The 24,485-nt window shown below is 42.2% G+C and overlaps 1 protein-coding gene across 2 annotated transcripts in view; it reads right to left on the bottom strand.

Annotated features, from left to right (window-relative positions):
* Positions 1 to 24,485, bottom strand: part of fam91a1 (family with sequence similarity 91 member A1) — a 57,910-nt gene that overhangs the window by 7,061 nt on the left and 26,364 nt on the right. For both annotated transcript variants that reach the window (XM_055634744.1, XM_055634745.1), the window contains exons 11-20: positions 22,876 to 22,988; positions 15,687 to 15,802; positions 15,305 to 15,417; positions 14,032 to 14,118; positions 11,469 to 11,592; positions 10,039 to 10,187; positions 7,072 to 7,206; positions 6,834 to 6,947; positions 5,497 to 5,569; positions 1,615 to 1,767 (exon numbers count right to left, since the gene is read on the bottom strand). In XM_055634744.1, coding sequence (XP_055490719.1) covers positions 1,615 to 1,767; positions 5,497 to 5,569; positions 6,834 to 6,947; positions 7,072 to 7,206; positions 10,039 to 10,187; positions 11,469 to 11,592; positions 14,032 to 14,118; positions 15,305 to 15,417; positions 15,687 to 15,802; positions 22,876 to 22,988 — 1,177 coding nt within the window. The remainder of the gene's footprint in view (positions 1 to 1,614; positions 1,768 to 5,496; positions 5,570 to 6,833; positions 6,948 to 7,071; positions 7,207 to 10,038; positions 10,188 to 11,468; positions 11,593 to 14,031; positions 14,119 to 15,304; positions 15,418 to 15,686; positions 15,803 to 22,875; positions 22,989 to 24,485) is intronic.

Below are 24,485 nucleotides of genomic sequence, written 5' to 3'. Positions count from 1 at the left end.
TTTCTCCTTCTTCCCCCATCATTTATTCATTTTCAAGATGCATTGCTAGCAAGAATTTAGTGAACATTCCAAATTGCTTTGATAAGGTGGTAAGCTACTTTGTTTGCAATCCCTCTGGGTGAAGGCATTTCTGTAGATTTAGACCCATGACAAGAAGAGGGAAATATATTTTGCATTCAAAATGAAATGCGCAATTTCGAAGTAAACCTAGAGGTATCTCCATTGATTTTGTATTCCTTGAGCCAAAATAGTTAGTTTCTCAACCCCATGTACAGTCCTGCCGGATTTTTGCATGTGCTGTCTTTTGGTTGTAGCATTAAACCAAACAACACCCCCCTTCATCCACCATCTTCTTTCTCAGTTTGACAAAGGGTCTGCTCGCATTCGTTCAAGAGGAGGATTCTAATCAAAGAATGACATTTCAAATTCCAACTGGCCAATGTTTACCCCTCAACAAAATACTGATCAGGATATGGTACTGCAGTTATAAAATAGCTGCCATTCATGCATCACACTATGACAAAATCTTGAGATCCTGTAAATGCTTGTGAAGAACCTTGTGATGTTCCAACCCATTATTCCCTTGAAGAAAAACTAGACAATACCTTAAACTGAAATAACTTGGAAATGCAGCAGACAATAGAGGGATATTGAGGCCAGTTCATTGGCCATATTTAAGAGGGAGTTAGATGTGTCCCTTGTGGCTAAAGGGATCAGGGGTTATGGAGAGAAGGCAGGTATGGGATACTGAGTTGGATGATCAGCCATGATCATATTGAATGGCGGTGCAGGCTCGAAGGGCCAAATGGCCTACTCGTGCACCTATTTTCTATGTTTCTATGTTTCTATTCCTTACCATAAATCTGTGATAAGAAGTCCCGCACTCTCATTATTAAATAATCTCTTATTAGTGCACTGCACTATGGAATTCCCTGCCATAGAGGGCAGTGGAGACCAAGTCACTGGATGGATTTAAGAGAGTTAGATAGAGCTCTAGGGGCTAGTGGAGTCAAGGGATGTGGGGAGAAGGCAGGCACGGGTCATTGATAGGGAACGATCAGCCATGATCACAATGAATGGTGGTGCTGGCTCGAAGGGCTGAATGGCCTCCTCCTGCACCTATTTTCTACGTTTCTATTATAATTTTTTAATGCATTACTCAGAGTAGGGGAATCAACAACCAGAGGACTTAGGTTTAAGGTGAGAGGGGATAGATTTAAAGTTATGTGAGGGGAAACGTTTTCACACAGAGAATGGCGGGTATATAGAATGAGATGCAGAGAAGGTAGTTGAGGAGAAGGTAGTTGAGAAAGAAGGTGGTGTATGAAGGGGGGGTGTTGTTTGGTTTAATATTCCAACCAAAAGACAAAATCACAATTAAGAGACATTTGGACTGGTACACGGATGGGAAAGGTTGAGAGGGATGTGGGTCAAATGTAGGCAGATGGGACAAGTGTAGATGGGGTATCTTGGTCGGCATGGTAAAGTTGGGCCCATGGGCCTGTTTCTGTGCCGTGTGACTCTGTAAATCAAAAATCTCAAGATATTCACAGATATTGAAATGGTTGGACAAGTGTACATCCAATGTTGTTCTACAAACTGAACCTGGCCTACCTTTCTCATCCAGGTCCTCACTGGATCGTCTGCCATTATAGCGGCAAGCTCGAGGGTTCACCATGTTCACAAACCCACAGAAATGTTCCAGATCCACTTTTTCCCTCAACACTTTCAAAGCTCTGTGTGAGCACATATTACTCCGGGAAAATTCTGCAATAATCCCAAGGAAGAGTTAAAAGAATGAAGTTCATTAAAATGTCATACACAGGAGCCCCCCCCCGGGTTAAGGAATACCTAAATTAGGGAAATCCAAATGTAAGCAAATTCTTCCATAATTTTTTTTAAACAATTTTTAAGACAGGAAAGTTAGTTCCAGAAATGCAACATTTTCACAAGTTATGGAAGACGGGTAGCAAATACTTAATTCAACAGGCAACTAGGCTTCAAAATAAAAAACAGTCACACGTAACTTCCATGAAATAAGCTAACAGGCGCCACGTAGTCCTTACAAACATACCTTACATTGGTTCACAGCTGGAGGCCACTTAATAGATTTGCTTTGGAAACAGACAAGGCATTGTGTTCTATTGATTCTTGTAAAATACTTCATCAAACAATGTCATATCCCATTGATACTTTAAGGCCATGAAAAATAGCCTATAGATGGGAGACAATCTGATTCTCTACCATTGACATCACGCAGGGAAAGACAACAGAGAAACATACATGATAAATCAACCCACATTGAAATCACTTGTTTCTGACAAAGAAAAATAAATTTAGACAGTTCCAGGTACAGATCCCTTATATAATCTGGGGACTGCTTGTATGTAGAACTCAAGACAAATTTCAACATTTCAATCATGTTTGGGTCTCCTCACTTTTGTTTTTGGCATGGGCAGGGCATACAGCTGTAGGCCCAGATGGTGTATCTGGGCGAGTACTAAAGTATTGTGCTAATCAGTTAGCTCCAGTGTTCACCACAATATTCAACCTCTCACTGTCCAAGTCCGTGGTCCCTACCTGCTTCAAGAGATCCACTATTGTACCAGTGCCTAAGAATGCCTCTCCAGCCTGCTTGAATGACTACCGACCGGTGGCCCTCACCTCAGTAGTCATGAAATGCTTCGAGAGGCTGATCAAGGACTACATCTGCGCCATCCCCACTTGCACCCTGGACCGTCCAAACAGATCCACGGATGATACGGTCTCCCAGGTTTTGCACGCCACTCACTCTCACCTTGACAGCCAGAAGGGGGGCTATGTGGGGATGCTGTTCATTGATTTCAGTTCAGCTTTCAACACCATAGTCCCCACCAGACTAGAACTGTGACTGAACACTCCCCTGTGTGCCTGGGTCCAGGACTTTCTGACCGTCAGGCCCCAGGCGGTCAAGATGGGTAGACATACCCTCACCCTGAACACAGGATTCCCCCAGGGTTGCGTCCTCAGCCCCCTACTGTATTCCCTGTACACACACGACTGTGTGGCCAGGTTCAGCACCAACTCCATCATCAAGTTTGCTGATGACACTGTGGTGGTGGGCCTGATCTCCGATAACGATGAGAAGGCCTACCTGGAGGAGGTGGGTGATCTGGCACTCTTGTGTCAGAACAACAGTCTCCTCTTGAATGTCACTAAAACGAAGGAGCTGATTGTGGACTTTAGAAGGGCACAACAACCGAGGACGTACACACCACTGGGGATAAATGGGACTACTGTGGATAGGGTGAGCAGCTTTAAATACCTGGGAGTCCACATTCCACAACACAGAGGATCTGACGTGGACAACACACACTGCCGCATTGGTGAGAAAGGCAAGGCAGCGCCTTTACCACCTCAGGCAGCTGAGGAAATTCGGAGTCTCTCTGAGGATCCTTCAGTCCTTCTACTCTGGTGCTATAGAAAATATCTTGACCCGAAACAACTCTATCTGGTTTGGCAATATCTCCTCCCAGGACAGGAAGGCTCTGCAGAGAGTAGTACGTTCGGCCGAACGCACCACGGGAACTTCACTCCCTCCTGCAGGACGTATACACCAGGAGGTGCCGATCCAGAGCCAGCAAGATCATGAGGGACCCCTAACACCCCAGCAACGGACTGTTCCAGCTGCTACGGTCGGGCAAGCGCCTCTGCTGTCACGCTATGAAAACAGAGAGGATGCGAGGCATTTTCTTCCCACAGGCCATCAGGACTGTAAACTCTGATCTCATCAGGGCTGCTGCACCCGCTGAGTTTCTCCAGCTTTTTTGTGTACCTTCGATTTTCCAGCATCTGCAGTTCCTTCTTCCTACAGGGAGGAGGTCCAGCACTTAGCAGCATGGTGCGCTGACAACAACCTGGCCCTTAACTCCAAGAAGACCAAGGAGCTCAGACTTCAGGAAGTCCAGAGGCGGCACGCACACCCCCATCCACATTAACGGGACGGAGGTGGAACGTGTTTCTAGCTTCAGGTTCCTGGGAGTCAACATCTCCGATGACCTCTCTTGGACCCACAATACCTCTACTCTGATCAAGAAGGCTCATCAGCGTCTCTTCTTCCTGAGGAGACTGAAGAAGGTCCATCTGTCTCCTCAGATTCTGGTGAACTTCTACCGCTGCACCATCGAGAGCATCCTTACCAACTGCATCACAGTATGGTATGGCAACTGCTCTGTCTCTGACCGGAAGGCATTGCAGAGGGTGGTGAAAATTGCCCAATGCATCACCGGTTCCTCGCTCCCCTCCATTGAGTCTGTCCAAAGCAAGTGCTGTCTGCGGAGGGCGCTCAGCATCGCCAAGGACTGCTCTCACCCCAACCATGGACTGTTTACCCTCCTACCATCCGGGAGGCGCTACAGGTCTCTCCGTTGCCGAACCAACAGGTCGAGGAACAGCTTCTTTCCGGCGGCTGTCACTCTACTCAACAACGTACCTTGGTGACTGCCAATCACCACCCACCCCCCCCCCCCCCACTTATTATTATTTATTCAAATCGTTTGCTATGTCGCTCTTCCAGGGAGATGCTAAATGCATTTCGTTGTCTCTGTACTGTACACTGACAATGACAATGACAATTAAAATTGAATCTGAATCTGAATTCTTAAACACAGGGCGTAAATTCTGTTGTGTCTTCTTTAAAAAAAAAATGTAAATACTGGTTCAGTTCTGTTCTTTAGTTTCGCACAATCTCGCAGGCATTGTCACTTTCATTTCACTGTACATCTTTTATGTGTATGTGACGAATAAAGTTGACTTGACCTTATTGAGAACCGACTGACAAGGGAGTAATTGGCTGGATTGGATTTGTTTTGCTTTTTGTGAACAGGACTTTTCTGGATAATTTTTCATCTTGGCCAGTGGATTCTAGTGTTGTAACTGTCCTGGAACAACTTGGCAAAAGACACAGCGAGCTTGTGCAAAAGTTATCAATACTACAAGAGGGGGATGTTGTCTGAAACGTAAGCCTTTGCTGAATCCAGCGCTTCCACTAGTTGTTTGGTTTCAGGTGAAGCATTAACCAGTCTTGCTTCTCTTTGATGGTGATTTCACGAGGAAATCTCCATCAAACGGAATCCCTCTGCTCCCACGAAGGAAAAAGGAATGGAAATATTCACTGATTATATGAAATGAAGAGGCCTGGGGAAGGCTTATAAGGAACAGAAACAATGACAGGAACCAGTTTGGCAGCATAACCTACTCCCGTACTATAAATCCTTTGCATTACAGATGTAAGAAAAGATTTAACAGCAGTAGGAAGATTTATGATGTCAAAGACTGATTATATAAAAGATGGCTGAATTATGCATTACTATTCTGAAAATGAATAAAATCGAAAGGTACATCCATTCTAATGCAACTTACAGCAGTCAACCAAGATTTGATATGAGATTTGCTGGTATTTTACTGTAATGCTACTTTAATCAGGGAAGTTAACAAAGAGAAGCTGCAAAAGCTCACCTCCATTTATCTCCACTTCATCGAAGGGAAATGGAATGTACGTAGTTTCTCCATCACCATGGATACCATAACCCTTGAAAGAACAATGCAATGGATCAATTTATTTCACTATTCTTATGGCAGCATTACTACCTCATTGGGAATTAAATGTTTTAGTGATGCTGGGGCAAGGGTGGAAGGAGGGGGAGAGAAGTCACTGCTGCAAAACATCATATTAGTGTATCAGCTATATTCACTTCCATGCCTTTGATTTCATTGAAGTCCATGCAACCAAACATCAGGATAGGAATACCAGTATGCAGATAACTAATTATGTTCAATTTTAAATCCAACACAGGCACATCTGCCAAACTATACATTAACATAAGCACCGTAAATTCATGATTTTATGCTAAATAGTGGTCTCGTTGATTGATTAAGGTCGGGCAACACCCATGCCCATTTGAGGAGTAGGGAGCTGTATCTTACCAATTAAAACACGTTCAAGCACACAACTTGAGTCCGCTTAGTTTTTAGCTGGACTATAGTATAAATTATTATCTTTATTCATAATTTATGTGTAAAAATATATTTAATCTGAGGAACAGGGGTGCCAGGTAGCGGGAGCAGATGCGAGTGGGAGACGGGGAGGGACTGTACTGGCAGAGAGACATTCTCGGCAGCTGAACTACTACATGCGTACAGACCTGGGTATCATCCGTAGTCAGGATCGAACCTGGGTCTCCAGCACTGCAAGCGCTGCTGAATTGCTACTGGACCGTCCCCGTCCCCTCCCGAGTGTCCCATCCCTTAACGGGGGCAGCCGGAGATATCCTGGGTGACCTTGGACTAACAGGACGGTCATAAATGGGGATACACACAAAATGCTGCAGTAACTCAGCGGGACAGGCAGCATCTTTGGAGAAAAGGAATAGGTGATGTTTCGGGTCTTGACCCTGCTCCGGGCCGGTGTCCCATCAGTCCAGGGTCACCCGGACATCTCCGGCCGCCCCCGAACAGGGATGGGCCACTTGGATGGGGACGGTCAATTGCTCATGCTGGAGACCCGGGTTAGATCCTGACTATGGATGAAACGCAGTTCTGTATACATGCAGCAGCTTAGCTGCCGAGAATGTTTATCTCCAGTGACCTATAACTTGGGTATGCGCAGTTGGAATACCGAACTCGCTTATTCACCCCAGCATGGAATATGCTCCATTGAAGGCAGGCACGGGTTATTGATTGGGGACGATCAGCCATGATCACAATGAATGGTGGTGCTGGCTCGAAGGGCCTCTTCCTGTACCTATTTTCTAGCTTTCTAGGAAAGGAATGTAAAGTTTTGAATATCGCTTTACCTGTATTAATACAGCAGAATGTGTGAGGGCATCATTCAGCATGCTGAGCACGTTTGAAGTAGGAACAACACCAGGATCGTGTCCCCAAGAAGTTATAAGTAACCGGTCATATCCCTGGGAAATGAGAAGGATTTTTGTATTTTTAATCAATTATAAATGACGTACAAGCAGTACAGAAAAGAAAACAAACGTTGATTTTATATATAAAAGTTATGAGAACATATTTTCTCAAAAATACCTGTAAAACGTCAGGAAGTTTTCTAAGCCTTGATCCTTTCGTAAGTAATAATGATGGAGGTCCTTGTCCAGTAATATGGTAGATGTAGAGTTTAAACCAGATTGAACTAACTTCTGGGATGGCTGGCCCTATGTGCTAAAATATGAGAAAAATTGTTATTGATTTATTATAAAGCCCCTGTCCCACTTGGGCGACCTCCACCGCCCCTGTCCCACTTGGGCGACCTCCACCGCGACCTCTGGCGAGTGTGCCCGCGACCCATAGTCGCGGCGAGGTTGTAGGAGGTCTTCGTCACTCTCCTTCATGGTCGAGAGTGGTCTCCGCGTAGTCGAGACTTCAGCTAGGTTGCAGCGTATATTTCAAAATGTTCAAAATTGATCGCGACTAATAATAGGATGCCGTGGGAAAAATCCATATTTTTTTTAGTCTTGGGTCTAGTCGAAGCCGGCCATAGTAGGTCGTGATGCTAGTCGTAGGTGGTCAGTGGGGAAAAAAAAGGCAATTTAAACAGCAGAACGTCACCTCTTTCACTCCGGCATGTCGATTCATAGCTGGAGAGTTTTTTGGAGAGGAGACTTGTGTTTTAGAGATGGCACCAAAAAGGCAGCAGCGCAGGGCACAACCCTAAAAAAAACTTGGCATGCAGGTGTTGCTCACCCAGGAGGGGGAGTGGCAGGTGATGTCACAGGAGGTGATAGTACAGGAGGAGGTAGCCCTGCATGAGAGACCCCTAGAGGAAGAGACCAGGGTGGTAGTATATGTCCCCACCACCACCACCCCATCCTTCACTGCCTCATTTGAAGGCAGCGAAGCAGCCCTTTCTCCTGTGTCTGACACAGCATCAGAGGCAGATGCCCCATTGGTGGTGAGGGAGGGCTGGAGGAAAGTTATGCCTTACACCTTCACCAGGCAGCAGGAGGGGGACCTTTGAGGAATGGTTCTAGCAGAATGCCATCCTGTACGAAAAGGGAAATGAGGGATACAGGGACAAGAATGGCATGCTTGCCATCCACTGCCCTGCATGTGTGCTTAAAGTTCCATATTTTGTCAAAGCCCAGCGCCACTCTCTTCCAGTCATCTGGGACAGCCCGTCACATCATCTTCATTCACCCATTGAGACCTCTTATTGTACTTCCTATTCACCCTTGCTCTTCCCCTTCTGCCTTTCTTAAAAGGCTGCCGAATCAAAAGGGCTACTGCAAACAGCAGCAGTTGTATTTTTGCTAACATCGTCCAAACTAGTTCCTTCCTTGCTTGCATGGTTCAGAATGATTTAAACAAAAAAAACCCAGGAGGCATTTTTTAGTGAGAAAAAAAAATGCAGACTTGACATCATTTTATCAGGTGATCATTTGAGCTGTAGACACTCGTCACTGGTCATTGTTGGTTTACGGTTTGGTCCTCTGAGGTGGAAGGAGGTCGTGCTCATTCACGGACCAATTTGCCAGAGACCATCCTCGAGTAAAACGTACATGGTCAAAGCCAGTCTTCAACATAGTTGAAGGAGGTCGAAGGTGGTCTTCTTAATAATCGAGGGAGGTCTTCAACATAGTCACAGGAGGTCGTACACATAGTCGTGGAAGGTCGTAGGAGATCGTAGGTCACCGCGATCTTGATTTAAAAAAAAAAGTTGCTTAAGGTTGCCAGAGGTCGGGGTGGAGGTCTCCCAAGTGGGACAGGCCCTTAAGGGTGATGCATGTTATCAAAATCACACAAAATATGACATGCTCATGATTCTTTATCTGACTTTCCTTTCAGAAGCTAAGTGACTGGGTATGCCAGTATTTTATTTTGTAGGTTTTATTTTGTGGAACAAGCCTATACAACATAAATACAATATTAATAGGACCACAGAGTGACATTAATTTCAGGCTAAACAAGACTAATTGTATTACAGCTGTGTTAAGTCCAACTAACAGTTAATGTCAATTCCACATTGATGATATTGCATTAGCAAGTACACATTTCTGAAAGTTGCATGAAATGCTTGCGCAGAATAGATGAATAATTAAACATCGGCTTTACTGGAATTTCCAGACATCTTTTTGTTCACTGCACAGGATTTATCACAACCGGATAAATGCACAAATTACCTCCCTTCATAAATTCATATTTTGATTAAAAAATGTCAATGTATGGACAATTGATTAAACCTGGATTTTTGACAGACAACATAAATACTTGGGATAATTTAATACCTTTTCATCAGGCGATCAATCAAAAAAAAAAAAACATTCAATTTGCAAATGAGTACTTGCATAGGAAATTTAGGGCAGCAGAAAAGAAAAATGGAATATAGTGCCGATGACAACAACCATTTTGTTAAATATCAGTTTTAGCCAGTAAGGTTTCTTGAATTGAAGCTCAAGGACATTTTTTTCCAACTGGCTAAAAACCGCCAGGAAAATGTCACATCATGGTCAAAGCCAGCATACAATTAAATACAAATGCACATCAACAGATCATTTATAAATTACAAATAGCAACCATTCCTTAGAACAACAGTACCAAGCAAATCATCAAGTCTCTCTCACTTAATTTCTCATCTGCTATCTTCCATTTATTATTAACATTTTATTATGGCTGAATGCATGCTTTATACAGTGCAGGAACTCCTCTGGATTAGCTAAACATGTGCACCGATGTGGAGATTTTTATCCCCACTGTGAGTATCATTTTGTATTCTGAACAGTAATTCTAGTCATGATTTATGGAGTAACAACAGGACAAGGAAAAATATTAACACCTTTGATATTTTGCGCATTTCCTGTAACCAAACACCTGCAGTTCGTACACCCAGCTACCAGAAATGATGTACAATTAAGCAGTCACACAAAGCACCTGGAGGAACTTGCTTACGACTAACATCTTCAGAATGGCACTTTGAGCACATTGAACAATAATAATGCAGTTGGAGTTCATTACTCAAGCTGAATCTGAGGAATGTTTCAAAACCTTGGTGCTTACCTGTGGTGTGCAGCTGCTTATTGGTCGGATTTCATTGCTGAGTGGAGCCATGGAGACCAACAGAGTGTAATTCTTGTTTAGGACTCTGCTGCAGGTGGCAGGGTCCAATCCCAACAAACTTTCACAACGTAACAGATCCAGTGGAAAACCTAGAGAAGATCACGCACGGCAGAAAACACGTTTTATTATAGAAGCCACTGTCCAGAGAATTGGGTTGCCATATTTCAAACAGGTATATATCTTCTTGCGTATGGCGTGCGCAGCTTAAATTTGTACGACAACTTGTTCTATTTGATCTTATTTGATTGTGCCCGCCGGGGTTGATTGCATTCGTCAAAACAGGGCAGACCACATGAAGGTTGCAATCTTCCAACCCAGGTATACATCAAAAATACTTCACTGAGTAATAGAGCATCTTCTGATAAGACAACAGAAATGCAAGATGTTTTTTCCTTTTAAAAATAATTCCGAGTATAGAAATAAGCCATAAAGTTCACCAAGTACATGCTGGTTTTAGCACTCCACCTGTCCATTGTTTTATCTATCTTCATCAACATTATTGCCTCTTGCATGCATGCTTATCTAACTTCTCCTTCGGTAATTCTATGCTTCATTGCTCAACTGTTGCAACGTGTTCTACATTTACACCGTTCCCTTGTTAAAAGAAGATTCATCTCAATTTCTTCAGGCAGGTTATTAGCAAGGGTCATTTATTTAGTGTCATTAATTCTAGCCTCCCCAAAAGGGGCTACACAATTTAATGCTTTTATAATCCTCATTATCTCCTTTCGGTCACCACCCGATATTTATAAAAACAACTTCGGCACGTTCAATCTTTCTAATAGATCTGAGTTTGTGCTTGAAAATTCTCTTTTTTACATCTTATTTTTCTGCAAAATGGAAACAAGACCAATTAATTCCCAAATGTGATAAACTTAAGGATCTGCTCTATATTAAAGCAAGAATTAACCCACTCTATACATTCAATATTCTCGTCTTGAAATAGAAACATAGAAAATAGGTGCAGGAGTAGGCCATTCGGCCCTTCAAGCCTGCACCGCCATTCGACATGATCATGGCTGATCATCCAACTCAGTATCCCATCCCTGCCTTCTCTCCATACCCCCTGATCCCTTTAGCCACAAGAGCCACATCTAACTCCCTCTTAAATATAGCCAATTAACTGGCCTCAACTACCTTCTGTGGCAGAGAATTCCACAGATGTGTAAAAAATGATTTTCTCATCTCGGTCCTAAAAGACTTCCCTCTTATCCTTAAACTGTGACCCCTTGTTCTGAACTTCCCCAACATTGGGAATAATCTTCCTGCATCAAGAAATAAAGGAGCATCCAGAAAAATTAATGAATAAAGTGACCGTTTAATTTTTTTTTAGGTCTTTAACCATATTTCCAACAGAGCACAAATCCTACCATTGCTTGGCTGTTCATCATCCGTAACCAGGTCCTTATTATGTCGTAGAAAGAGAATAGTGTTTCTCAAAGTTAGTGCATGATCAAAGTATCTCTGTGCCTCGCCCTCACCAGTGTTCTGAACCTTAAATATAACAACAGTCCAATTACCATTCATAAACAGCATTGAGAACAAATGTTTGAAACAAAATGATTTAGGTTAAGATATACAAACATGATATGGAATTGTAATTCTTATTGCTTGCGATTCCACAATTTCTTTAATATATTTGAGGTTTGTAAATAATTAGGTTTTGTTTTTACTGCAAGAGGACATGGTTGAATGGTGGATACATTACAGGACTAATAAGGCAGAGGGCTTGGTTAATGATTTTAGAGACACCAACTCATGCCTGAATTTAAAATTTAATGAATTGTGCAAACCTGAAATAAACAGCTAGAACTATTAATAGTAGCTATAAATGCATCAGAAAGTTATAATCTTTTAGGGAAGTGAATCTGTCCCCAATTTCTAGTTTGGCCTAAATAACTTTAGATCCACAGCAATGTGATTGACTATAAATAGTCCTGTGAAGTGGTCCAGCATGCCACTCGGTTCAATGGTGTTCACAATAAATGTCAACCCTGCCAGTGAAGCCCACACTAAAGTGAAGATGGTCAAAAGCCTCAGGTTCCTAGGCATAAATATCACCAACAATTTGTGGTCCAACCACATTGAAGCTACTGCCTTCAAAACACACTAATGCCTCAACTTTCTCATTAGGCTAAGGAAGTTTGGCATGTTTCCAACAACTCTTACCAACTTCTATGGCGAATGGTATGTTAGCTTTCATTGCAAAAGGATTTGAGTATAGGAGCAGGGAGGTTCTACTGCAGTTGTACAGGGTCTTGGTGAGACCACACCTGGAGTATTGCGTACAGTTTTGGTCTCCAAATCTGAGGAAGGACATTATTGCCATAGAGGAAGTGCAGAGATGGTTCACCAGACTGATTCCTGGGATGTCAGGACTGTCTTATGAAGAAAGACTGGATAGACTTGGTTTATACTCTCTAGAATTTAGGAGATTGAGAGGGGATCTTATAGAAACTTACAAAATTCTTAAGGGGTTGGACAGGCTAGATGCAGGAAGATTGTTCCCGATGTTAGGGAAGTCCAGGACAAGGGGTCACAGCTTAAGGATAAGGGGGAAATCCTTTAAAACCGAGATGAGAAGAACTTTTTTCACACAGAGAGTGGTGAATCTCTGGAACTCTCTGCCACAGAGGGTAGTTGAGGCCAGTTCATTGGCTATATTTAAGAGGGAGTTAGATGTGGCCCTTGTGGCTAAGGGGTATGGAGAGAAGGCAGGTACGGGATACTGAGTTGGATGATCAGCCATGATCATATTGAATGGCGGTGCAGGCTCGAAGGGCCGAATGGCCTACTCCTGCACCTAATTTCTATGTTTCTATGTTTCTACAGATGCACTGTAGAAAGCATACCACCAGGATGCACCACAGGCTTGGTTTGGCAACAGCTCTGTACAAGATCTCAAGAAATTGCAGAGTTGTGGATGTAACCCAGTCCATCACACAGACCAGTCTCCCAACATCAACTCCTCGTTACTTCACTCTCGTTTTCAGGAAAGCAGCCAACACAATCAAGGATCTTTTCCACCCCGATTGTCTCCTCTTCTCTCCTCTCCCGTTGGGCAGAAGACACTAAAGCTTGAAAGCATGCTCCTGCAGATTCAAGAAACAGCTGCATCCCTGCTGTTATCAGATTACTAAATAGTCTTCCCATTAGTTTGAGTGCTGTTCTGATCTTCCCTCATTGCAGACCTTGGACTTTTTCTCTGGGTTATAATGCTGTAACACTACATTCTGCACTCTGGTATTTTTCTACTTTGCACGACTTGTGTAAGCTTTGATTGTGCTCATGCCTAGTATGATTCACTTTGACTGGACAGCATGCAAACAAAAGTTTTTCACTATACTTCAGTACATGTGATAATAATAAACGTACATCAATATCTGTGAATATGTAAAAATCCACTGGCGTCTGCTGAAATGTATATCATCTACAAGGTGTTCCTTAGGTGTCTTTCAGTTTATTCTTTGCAACGGTTCACCTGGTATGTAGAATGACACCTTACAAGAGTGCAATTAGTCACCATGTTGCTATTAGAGAGTTGCGTGATAGTATCCGGAATTGAAATTAGACTCACTTTTTCCTATCCTGTCTCTCCTTGACTATCAGGTCCTGGTCCCATCCTCCAAACACCCCCAGGTCCTGCAGTTTTCTGTACACCTCCATTACTTTCATTGATTATACAATTCCATGGTTCTACTGTTGGTTGCAGCTGACAAGACCCAAGCTCTGGATATCCCCCCCTCCCCCTCTTCCACTCTTCAACTCAAATAAATCAGCACCATTTGGAAAACAAAGTCAATAAAGCCAAACATTTAAATTACTACAAATTTGTGATTGGTAGAACATTTGAAGTCCTTCTGTTTTGTGTGTTGTATACAGATATACCAGAATACCAGAAAAGTAACCACTAACATTTCCCTGATAACATACCTTTTCAAGTTCTACTAGGAAACTGTCCAGAGACTCATCTGATAACTTTCCAACTTCAAACATAGTCACAGCGTGGCTCTTTAGGTTCTGTAAAAGAAGCAACAACACATTAACCACACAAAGCACAGATAACAAACCTTTAACAAAAATGTCAATTATTTGCAATCTTGCCACCTAAAATTTAGTCCAGAATTTACCTAATAAAGCAGTATTAATTACCTGAGATACATTTCATAGGTACAATTAATACAGCAGCAAATTTCACATCTTAACCAACGATGACACTCCACAAATAACAATGAATCCACATAATGGTTACTTTGGTTCAGATTCCCACAACTTAGAAATTGAATGCAGATTACTACGCCTTTAAAAAGTCTTGTATTTATACACGTTCATTTCTGAACATCCTAAATTGCCTTACAGCCAATTTTGTGAACTTGTAAAGCATTCTTCCAAAGTACAAAATAAATTAAACAATGTAAACAATACAAGATTACGTAAGCAGCAATGTGGTAATGATCTTGTCATGTGTTTTAGAAACACAGGTTGAAGTCTAAATATCGGCCAAGAGACAGGGTTAATTTTCTGTTTCTATTGCCACGGGTCCATTTACTTTCCCCTCAGAACTGGAGTTTAATGTGGAAGCGGCACCTGCAACATTACAGCACTCGCTCAGTGCTGTACTGGAGTCTTGACCTTTGAGCTTCCATTATTGAACTTGACCTCGGATCGCTTCGAACAGGCAAAAAATTCTCTAAGCTGAGCTTTCTCATACACCACTGCAAACAATGTCAAATATGGTTCCAGACCAATATTCACATAAATCAACATCAACGTTACTATCTCCTTCCATCTCTTCCCCACTTGCCAATCAACCCCTCCTCACCTGGATCCATCTATCACATGTTAATTCTGCCCCCCCCCCCTTCACCTCTCTACCAGCTATCTCCTCACTACTCATTCAGTCTGAAGAATCGCAACCCAAAGCGTCCACTCTACTTTCCTCCACAGATGCTGCCTGACCTGCGGAGTTCTTCCAGGAACCAGTTTTTTTTACTCAATAGTCCAGCATTTTCTGTCTTGTGTATCTTTACTAAAGCAGATCATTTGGTTGTACTCATATTGCTATTTTTGGAAGAGCACTTCATGCAAATTGATTACCATGTTTTCGGTAATGCAAGAAAATTGGCTATTGAGATTTTTTTTTTTTTTTTTTTTTTTTTTAATTTACTGAGAAAGGTGGCATTAGTAGCATTTCAAAGGACTTTACCGGTGAAAGATTTCCCATCATTAAAAACGCTGTGAGGGTTGAGTCAAACAGGAATGCAATTCTTTTTGTGTGTCCACTGGGCAAGTTTAAACTATTCACACTGGCAGAGTCAGCTGCAAATGAAAAACATAATGATCACTTAAACATAAACACAACCAAATAGGGAAAATGCCGAAATGACATGATTTGGAAAAACCACATCTTATGACACTTCACTGTACATGTATTAAACGTCAGAAAAAATTCAAGGATATTTTTACCAGATATGCAAGACGAAGTGCTTGAAAGTTTGATCAAGCCGTAGGATTAACTATGGCTGTAAACTACAGGTAACAAGAATAAATCACTATATATCATCAGGTAAGAAGAATAAATCACTAACCCACATCATCCTGACTAGTTGCATCTGTCTCTGTTGTTGTTGTTGTATCATGCACAGGACTCCGATTTTCCATCCCATCCCATGACAGCAGCATCTTCTGTGGATCCATTGCACATCTATATGACATAACCAAGCATTGATAGCATTAGCACAGGTTTGGATGGATGGAGTACCTTTGACTACAAAACTGTACATTTGGACTATGCTTTGCACTCCTGTTCACAGAATGTTTTCTCCCCCCAATGGTGAAGAGAATTGCAGCACCAGTTTCAGGAGCAACTGTTTCATTTTAAATGTATCCTTTTATGCGTGCATCCTTTTTTCAAATAACAATAACTGGAACTGTTTTGATAAAAAAATGTCTGAACTATGAAGTGCAGAACATATGAGCCTATTTATATTATTTATATTTATTACTTATCCCAGAGGGAAATTGGTCTACCAACAGTAAAAAGATACAAAAGACACAAAGCATTGAAAGTGTCCTGCGCATTATAATATAATATTGAAATTTAAGTGACCAGCACATATATAATGAACATTGTAGCTACAACACCAACAAAATATAAAAATGTGTAAAATTTAACATATTCTACAAAGAAGTTTGCATCCAGTTAAAAGCAAACTGGATTCAAGAATAGGGAAAGGAAAGAGGAAAATCCAACCAGTACTATCAGAACTGATTAAATTTAAATGGTGTGGTATCTCACATATGCTTATGTAGAAATGCTGCTTAGCAGGATCTTGATCTGAGAGGATTATGGAACTTAATGATAATCAAAATTTAATTTTACAATATTCACGTTTAGGGTATACATTTATAAAGATGCAAAATTAGACCAAAGTAGATATCTATATACCTTCCTAATTTTTCTTCATCAAATTCACTTTGATGCAAATCAAAAAAATGGTCAGAATAAACTCAGAACAATAAACGCAGTAATTTTGATGTAAAAATACAGGTCGAGCAGAATACAGAGTGAGAGAAAGCAAAGTACCCAAGGATCAAGAGAAACGTGGCTTTTCCGTATCTCAATGATATGTATGCATATCTAGATGACAGTTTAAAAAAGCCAATTAATTTTGATCTCCGTTTCATTCGATATGTAAGTGGTAACATTGTCCACTGCGTGATGTTGCAATTAGAACAACCATACAAATAGCACCATGTGTGTACAGCTTGTTAATAAATAGAATTTCAACCATCAGGTTAAAAATAGGAAGGCTTTGTTGCAATTAGCGAGGTCTCACCTGGAATAATGCATGCCGTTTTGGTCCTCATACATAACATAAGGAACAGTAACATTAGGGACAGTGCAAAGTAGATTCCCCAGGCCCATTCCTTGCATGAAAGGGTTGACATACAAAGAAAGATTAAATAGATTGGACCTGTATTGCCTGGAGTTTAGAAGAACAAGGGATGAACTTATTCAAACATATAAAATGGCTGTAGAGGCCATCAGTGGACATTATTAAGGCAGAGATAGATTCTTGATTAGTACAGGTGTCAGTGGTTATGGGGAGAAGCCAGGAGAATGGGGCTAGGAGGGAGAGATAGACCAGCCATGATTGAATGGCGGAGTAGACTTGATGGGCCGAATTGCCTAATTCTACTCCTATTCCTTATGACCAAATGATCTTTAAATCCTAAGGGGGCTTGACAGGGTAGACATTGGAATGGTTTTGCGAGAAGGACAGCCTTGAACAAGTGGACTTAAGTACAAAGTAAGGACCCAGTCATGTGAAACCCAGTTGGGTAGCCTGATTGCCTGCTCTTGCTTAAATTTTGTTTTGGTCCTTGTTGCCAAATACAAAATAAGTCTGAAAACAATGAAAACACCATATAATTAAGATTAAATAAATTTACGATACCACTTTATTTATCCCAGAGGGAAATTGGTCTGCCACCAGTCAAAAAATACAAAAGATACAAGGCATTGAAAGCGTCCTGTGCAGTATAATAATAATGAAATAATAATAATTCAATTTAAGGGACCAGTTGAAACTAAATTGTCGTGCAAAAGTCCAGGAAGAGGGAAATGCAAAGATGGGGGGGAGGGGGGGGGTGAGAGTCAGTGTACCCGACAACAGAAGTTGGAGTTGTATAGTTTGATAGCCACAGGGAAGAAGGATATCCCGTGGCGTTCTGTGCTGCACTTTGGTGGGACTAGTCTGTTGCTGAAGGTGCTCCTCAGGTTGTGTCATGGAGGGGGTGAGATGTATTGTCCAATAATAAGTCTAATTATTTCATGAACTTAAGATATTGAATTAAATAATCTAATAATATATTATTATTGAAATAATATCTTATTATTGAACCAGATAAATTTATTATCTTAAATATCAAGAATTATATGATCATCACTTTTTCATATTAGCAGAATAATAACCTGACCTTTTTACAGGATACAGAAAGGGCACAAACATTGCATCCCGAGATTTTAGTTTCTCTTTATATGGTGTCTCATGAATAAAATAAATGTTGTACAATTTACGAGGATAATCCAGATAATAGTTTAAATCCCTTTGTTCGGGAGTAAACCTCCCAGGCACATTTTTTGCCAGCACGCTGTCAAATTTAAGAGAGAGAAGCCCCCACTAATTTTTTGGAAGTTTCAAATGATATGCATCAATACTGAAGCAAGTTCGGCAGCGGTTAGAGACCATTCTGCAAACTAGAAGGCAGATGTTTTCGACTGGGTAAACATGCCTGGGATGAAACCTTTACGTGACCTGAAGTGACCTTTAGGTTTCATAACTGAAGACATTGTCATCAAATTTGAAAACCTCAATGTGGTGCCCCACTAAGTAAAAAAAGACCAATAATATTGTTGGTATTTTTTATTTTTAATGCATTGGTAAGGGTGGAAAAAGTAAGGAGGAAATTGTTATGAGGAAGTCGCATTCATGATCTTCAATTAAAGTAATTTTATAAGAGAAATAGAATGTTGCATTAAACTGGTATTCATTGCGAGGACAATTAACTTTGCCTGGGACAAGTATATATGTGCACGTGAAGAGATAAATATTGCTACTTAAAATGAAGCCCATAATAGGAACTTACAATAGCATGCCAAAATGTACATCAGGGACACACTAAATAAAATAGGATCAAGCCACCTGGCCCTCAAGTCTACCCCAACAATTCAATATCATCATGCTGATCACATAGCCTTTAATTCCCAGATCTTTCAAAAGTTTACTTCCTCTTTATATTGTTCCAGTAATGTGGCCTCCACAATGCATCAACATATACAATTTCAGAGAGATACCATCCTCTGTGAGGAATTCATACCCATTTCAGTTTTAAATTAATGTCCCATACAATTATGCCCCCTTGACTGAGAATCACCCACTTATGGAAACATTACAACATACCTTTGTCATGACCCCTTGTGATTATATTGCAATATATAAATTCCCATGTCATACTTCTAAACTCCAAGGAGTAAAGGTCTGCATTTTTTTTATGTGATTAATGATAGGACAATAATTCAGGAATTAACCTAGTAAATCAATTCTCGACTGGCTCCAATAATTGTGTACTATTTCTCGAAAAAGAAAAGAGGCATGTTTCTAAATTTGTATCCCGTGTATAAACTTGCCTCAGTACATCTATTTGTCACAAATTAGCTACTAGCTGCATAATGCACAGTCGTGCAGCTGGTAGAGCTGCTTCACACAGTGCCAGAGACTTGGGTTTGATCCTGACCTCAGGTACTGTCCCTTTAGAGTTTGAACATTCTCCCTGTGACTACATGCGTTTCCTCCAGGTGCACTGGTTTCCTCAAATATCCCAAAGACATACTGGTTTGTAGGTTAATTGGCCTCTGTAAATTGTCCCTCGCGTGTAGGGAGTGGATGCAAAAGTGGGAAAACATAGAACTAGTGCAAATGGATAATGGTCAGCATGGACTTGGTAGGTTGAAGGGCCTGTTCCATACTGTATATTTCAATTCATTTCAATTATACTTCCAACTCAAATTCACACTCTTGTTACCTTGCCAGTTAAAGAATATTGAAGCATAAATAGGTTAGATAGTCAGAATCTTTTTCCCAGAATGGAAATGTGAAATATTAAAGAGCAAAGCTTTAAGATGAGAGGGGCAAAGTTTAAAGGGGCTGAGATAGCAAATTGGCTCCATGGATGGAAGCAGAGGGTAATGGTGGAAGGTTCCTTCTCAAACTGGAAGCGTGTGACTAGTGGTGTGCCTCAGGGTTCGGTGCTGGGCCTGTTACTGTTTGTCATCAACATCAATGATTAGGATGAGAACATACAGGGCAGGATAAGCAAGTTTGCAGATGATACTAAAGTTAGTGGTTTTGCAGATAGTGAAGATGGTTGTAAAAGATTGCAGCAGGATCTGGATCAATCGACTAGGTGGGCGGAGGAATGGTTGATGGAATTTAATACAGAGAAGTGTGAGATGTTACATTTTGGGACGCCAAACAAGGACAGGACCTACACAGTAAATGGTAGGCCTCTGGGTAGTGTTGTAGAGCAGAGGGATCCAGGAGTACAGGTGCATGGTTCCTTGAAGGTCAAGTCGCAGGTAGATAAGGTGGTCAAAAAGGCTTTTGGCACTTTGGCCTTCTTCAGTCAGAGTATTGAGTATAGAAGTTGAGAGGTCATGTGCAGTTGTATAAGACGTTGGTGAGACCGCATTTAGAATATTGTGTTCCGTTCTGGGCGCCATGTTATATTGTCAAGCTTGAAAGGGTTCAAAAAAGATTTACGAGGATGTTGCCAGGATTAGTGGGTGTGAGCTATAGGGAGAGGTTGATTAGGCTGGGTCTCTATTCCATGAAGTGCAGGGGGATAAGGGGTGATCTTATAGATGTGTACAAGATCATGAGAGGAATAGGTCGGGTAGATGAACCGAGTCTTTTGCCCAGAATAGGGGAATCGAGGACCAGAGGATATAGGCTCAAGGTGAAGGGGAAAAGATTTAATAGGAATCTGAGGGGTAACTTTTTCACTCAAAGGGTGGTGGGTCAATGGAGCAAGCTGCCAGAGGAGGTTGTTGAGGCAGGGACAATCCCATTGTTTAAGAAACAGTTAGACAGGTTTGGAGGGATATGGACCATGCACAGGCAAGTGGGACAAGTGTAGCTGGGACATTGTTGGCCGGTGTGGATAAGTTATGCCGAAGGGCCTGTTTCCATATGTTAAGACTCAATGACTATGAGATGTGAGGGTCATTCTTTCATTTATTACAGAGAGCAGTGAGTTCCTGGAATGTACTGCCATCACTGGTGGAGGCACAGGTGGCATTTAAGAGACTTTCGATAGACATATGCATATGAAGGGAATGGAAGTATATGGATGGTACACAAAAAAGCTAGAGAAACTCAGGGGGTGCAGCAGCATCTATGGAACGAAGGAAATAGGCAACGTTTCGGACCGAAACCCTTCTTCAGACTGATCCCAAGAAGGAAAAAAGGAAGGAGGAGTCCGAAGGCTGGGGGATGGGAGGAGACAGCAGGGGGACTGAGGAAGGGGAGGAGATAGCAAGGAGTAACAAAATTGGGCGAATTCGATGTTCATGCCCCCAGGATGCAGACTCCCCAAGCGGAATATGAGGGGCTGTTCCTCCAATTTCCGGTGCTGCTCTCTGTGGCCATGGAGGAGACCCAGGACAGAGAGGTCGGAGATGGAGTGGGAGGGGGAGTTGAAGTGCTGAGCCACCGGGAGGTCAGCTTGGTTATTGCGGACCGAGCGGAGGTGTTCGGCGAAACGATCGCCCAACCTCCGCTTGGTCTGACCGATATAGATCTGCTGACATCTAGAGCAGCGGATGCAATAGATGAGGTTGGAGGAGATGCAGGTAAACCTCTGTCGCACCTGGAACGACTGCTTGGGTCCTTGAACGGAGTCGAGGGGGGAGGTAAAGGGACAAGTGATGCATCTCTTGCGGTTGCAAGGGAAAGTGCCCGGGGAGGGGGTGGTACGAGATGGAATGGAAGAATTGACAAGGGAGTTATGTAGGGAGCGGAAGTATATGGATTATGTGCAGGCAGATAAAGAGTTGATCTTGGCATCATGATCGGCTACACATTGTGGCTGAAGGGCCTGTTCCTGCTCTGTACTGGGAAGATGGAAACCGTTTTTTTCGCCTTCCATCACAGAGGAATGCGGAGGTCTCTGTGATGGATGTTTATGTTAAAATGCTTTTTGTGTGTTCCATTGCTTTTTATTTGTATGACTGACTTGGCAAATGAAATTCCTCGTATGTTGCAAAACATACTTGGCTAATAAAATATTATTGTGATTGTGATTGATTATTGGCGATTGTCGGCCATAACCTTGTAAGGGATTATTGAGTAATCGCGTATCATTGCACAAGTAGTAGAAACAAAACAACTGCAGATGCTGGTTAATAGACAAAAGGGATACAAAGTGCTGGAATAACTCAGGGGGTCGAGCAGCATCCCGAGAGAACTTGGATATGTTACTTTTCAGGTTGAGATCCTTCTTCAGATCAGTCTGGAACTGGGCTTGAAATCCAGGTGTTGACAGCCCGCTGGTGACAGAAGCAGAAGCGGGGATCAGTGAAATCATTGGTCAAGGCCCGCAGGCAGCCAGGGTGCAGTGGCGGCAGTAGGCACAGAGGATGGAGGCGGCCGGGGAAGGTGTGCGGGCTGGCGGTGGTGGCAGTAGGTCTGGCCTGGAAGCAGCCTGGTGTGGGCCTGGCATCAGCAGCCTGGCCTGGCAGTGAAGGTTAGTAGAATTGGTCTGACCAGAACCATCACCCCAGCGGCAACTTCAGTGGTCACAGGCTCAGAGTGGAGGTTGAAAGTTGGTGCCGTGTCTCACAGTGCCACTGTGGACCTCGGCCTCGTGCCGGTCAGGTGCACAACGCAACCAGCAGTGGGTCTCAACCTGAAACGTCACCCATCCAAGCTCTTCAGAGATGCTGCCTGACCCGCTGAGTTACTCCAGCACTTTGTGTCCTTCATCAATGCACAATTGTTGATCGAAGTAATTGTTCGTCAATTTCAATGGCCTCTGCAGACTGTGTTTTACACAGCCTGTATTTTAAAGAGACAGTGATGTCGGATTACTGTGGGGACACTCTGTCAGCTGCAAGCAAAATCCATTATAAATAGGTCCGTAATAACAAGGGTTTACTATATACATAAATCTACAGTAGTGAGCATGTGGATCAGTGGGAAATCTTTCCCTTACTTTAATCTGTTGATTGATGGAACATTCCTCCATGTTGGGTGAAGCTGATCGGCATTTATCACTTGTCCTTTTCGATGTGCAAAGCCCAACCGACAGTATACTGACACTGCATTCTGAAGGACACAACAAACATTTCCATCAACATCCAAAATAAGGGTCTATTAGATATTTCTCCTTTCAATATCAGTATAATTTCTCTACTTACACCAACAACCAATGGCTTTTGGGATCATGCACTAAAGGAAATATATATATATCTGAAAGTTCTGAGGTCAACAAGTAATGCTGTCGCAGGGCCCGGCAACCCTCCCCCAACGTTGGCTCAGGAGTTTATAATGGGAAATGCTAATAGATATTTTATTGCTAAATTACCCACAGATTTTCTGTACCATTGATTATGCATTTAACAGACACAATACAGGCGGTCCCTGGGTAATGAGCCAATTCAACTTTTACAGATGCCTAAAAGTCAATTTTGTCCGCCAGTCAGAACAAAACAAAATCGCTCGATGTGGCAACCATATCTTCAGCACTATAGTAATGAATGACATCAAAACCACAAAAGGCTGAGAATTACAAAAAACGGAGAGAGAAGAAGCGAGTTCTGCCATTCACAGGAATGAACATTTGTGTTTACATTGGACTTCGAATTTAATATTATGGGAGCTTGTTTGTATTTGTTGTGTCCATAAGCCTGGGATGGCCTGTTTAGCCAAACCATAGTAGTCGAGTCGCAACAGAAATGAATGAATAAGTTTATTGGCCAAGTATTCACATACAAGAAATTTGCCTTGGTGCTCCACCCACAAGTGACAACATGACATAGTGACAGTTGAGAATGAGACATAAAACATTAAACATTAATAATAAAACATTATTGATTAAACATGTGAATTAAATTAAATACCAGAGCAAAAGGAGGCTACAGGTTTTTTTTTTTTTATTGAGTATAGCTACTACTCGTGTAAAAAAGTTGTTTTTATGTCTGGCTGTGGCAGCTTTGACAGTCCGGAGTCGCCTTCCAGAGGGAAGTGATTCAAAGAGTTTGTGGCCAGGGTGAGAGGGTTCAGAGATGATCTTACCCTCTCGCTTCCTGGCCCTTGCAGTGTACAGTTCGTCAATGGAGGGAAGGTTGCAGCCAATAACCTTCTCAGCTGATCGGACGATTCGCTGCAGCCTCCATGTGTCGTGCTTGGTGGCTGAGCCAAACCAGACCATGATGGAGAAGGTGAGGGTAGACTCTACGATGGCCGTATAGAATTGGACCATCATTGCCTGTGGCAGATTGTGCTTCCTCAGCTGCTGCAGGAAGTACATCCTCTGTTGTGCCTTTTTGACTGTGGAGTCGATGGTCGCACCCCACTTAAGGTCCTTGGAGATGATGGTTCCCAGGAACTTAAAAGACTCCACAGACTCCCGTGGAACTTAAAAGACTCCACAGAGCATAAAGAGGATGCCTGTGCATGCACATGATCATGGCAAAGATCCAAGACATTATCAATGCTTTAACTGTGTAAATGGGAGAATGGGTCTAATGCTCAGTAACTGCAAGACAAAATTCCTTTACCAATCTGCTCCCTCTCACCAAAGTGCCCTTTGACAAAGATGCA

This window comes from Leucoraja erinacea, chromosome 4, assembly GCF_028641065.1.
Source record: "Leucoraja erinacea ecotype New England chromosome 4, Leri_hhj_1, whole genome shotgun sequence".
Lineage (NCBI taxonomy): Eukaryota > Metazoa > Chordata > Chondrichthyes > Rajiformes > Rajidae > Leucoraja > Leucoraja erinaceus.
Note: the sequence above shows the minus strand (reverse complement) of the source record. Positions and strands in the feature narration are given on the sequence as shown.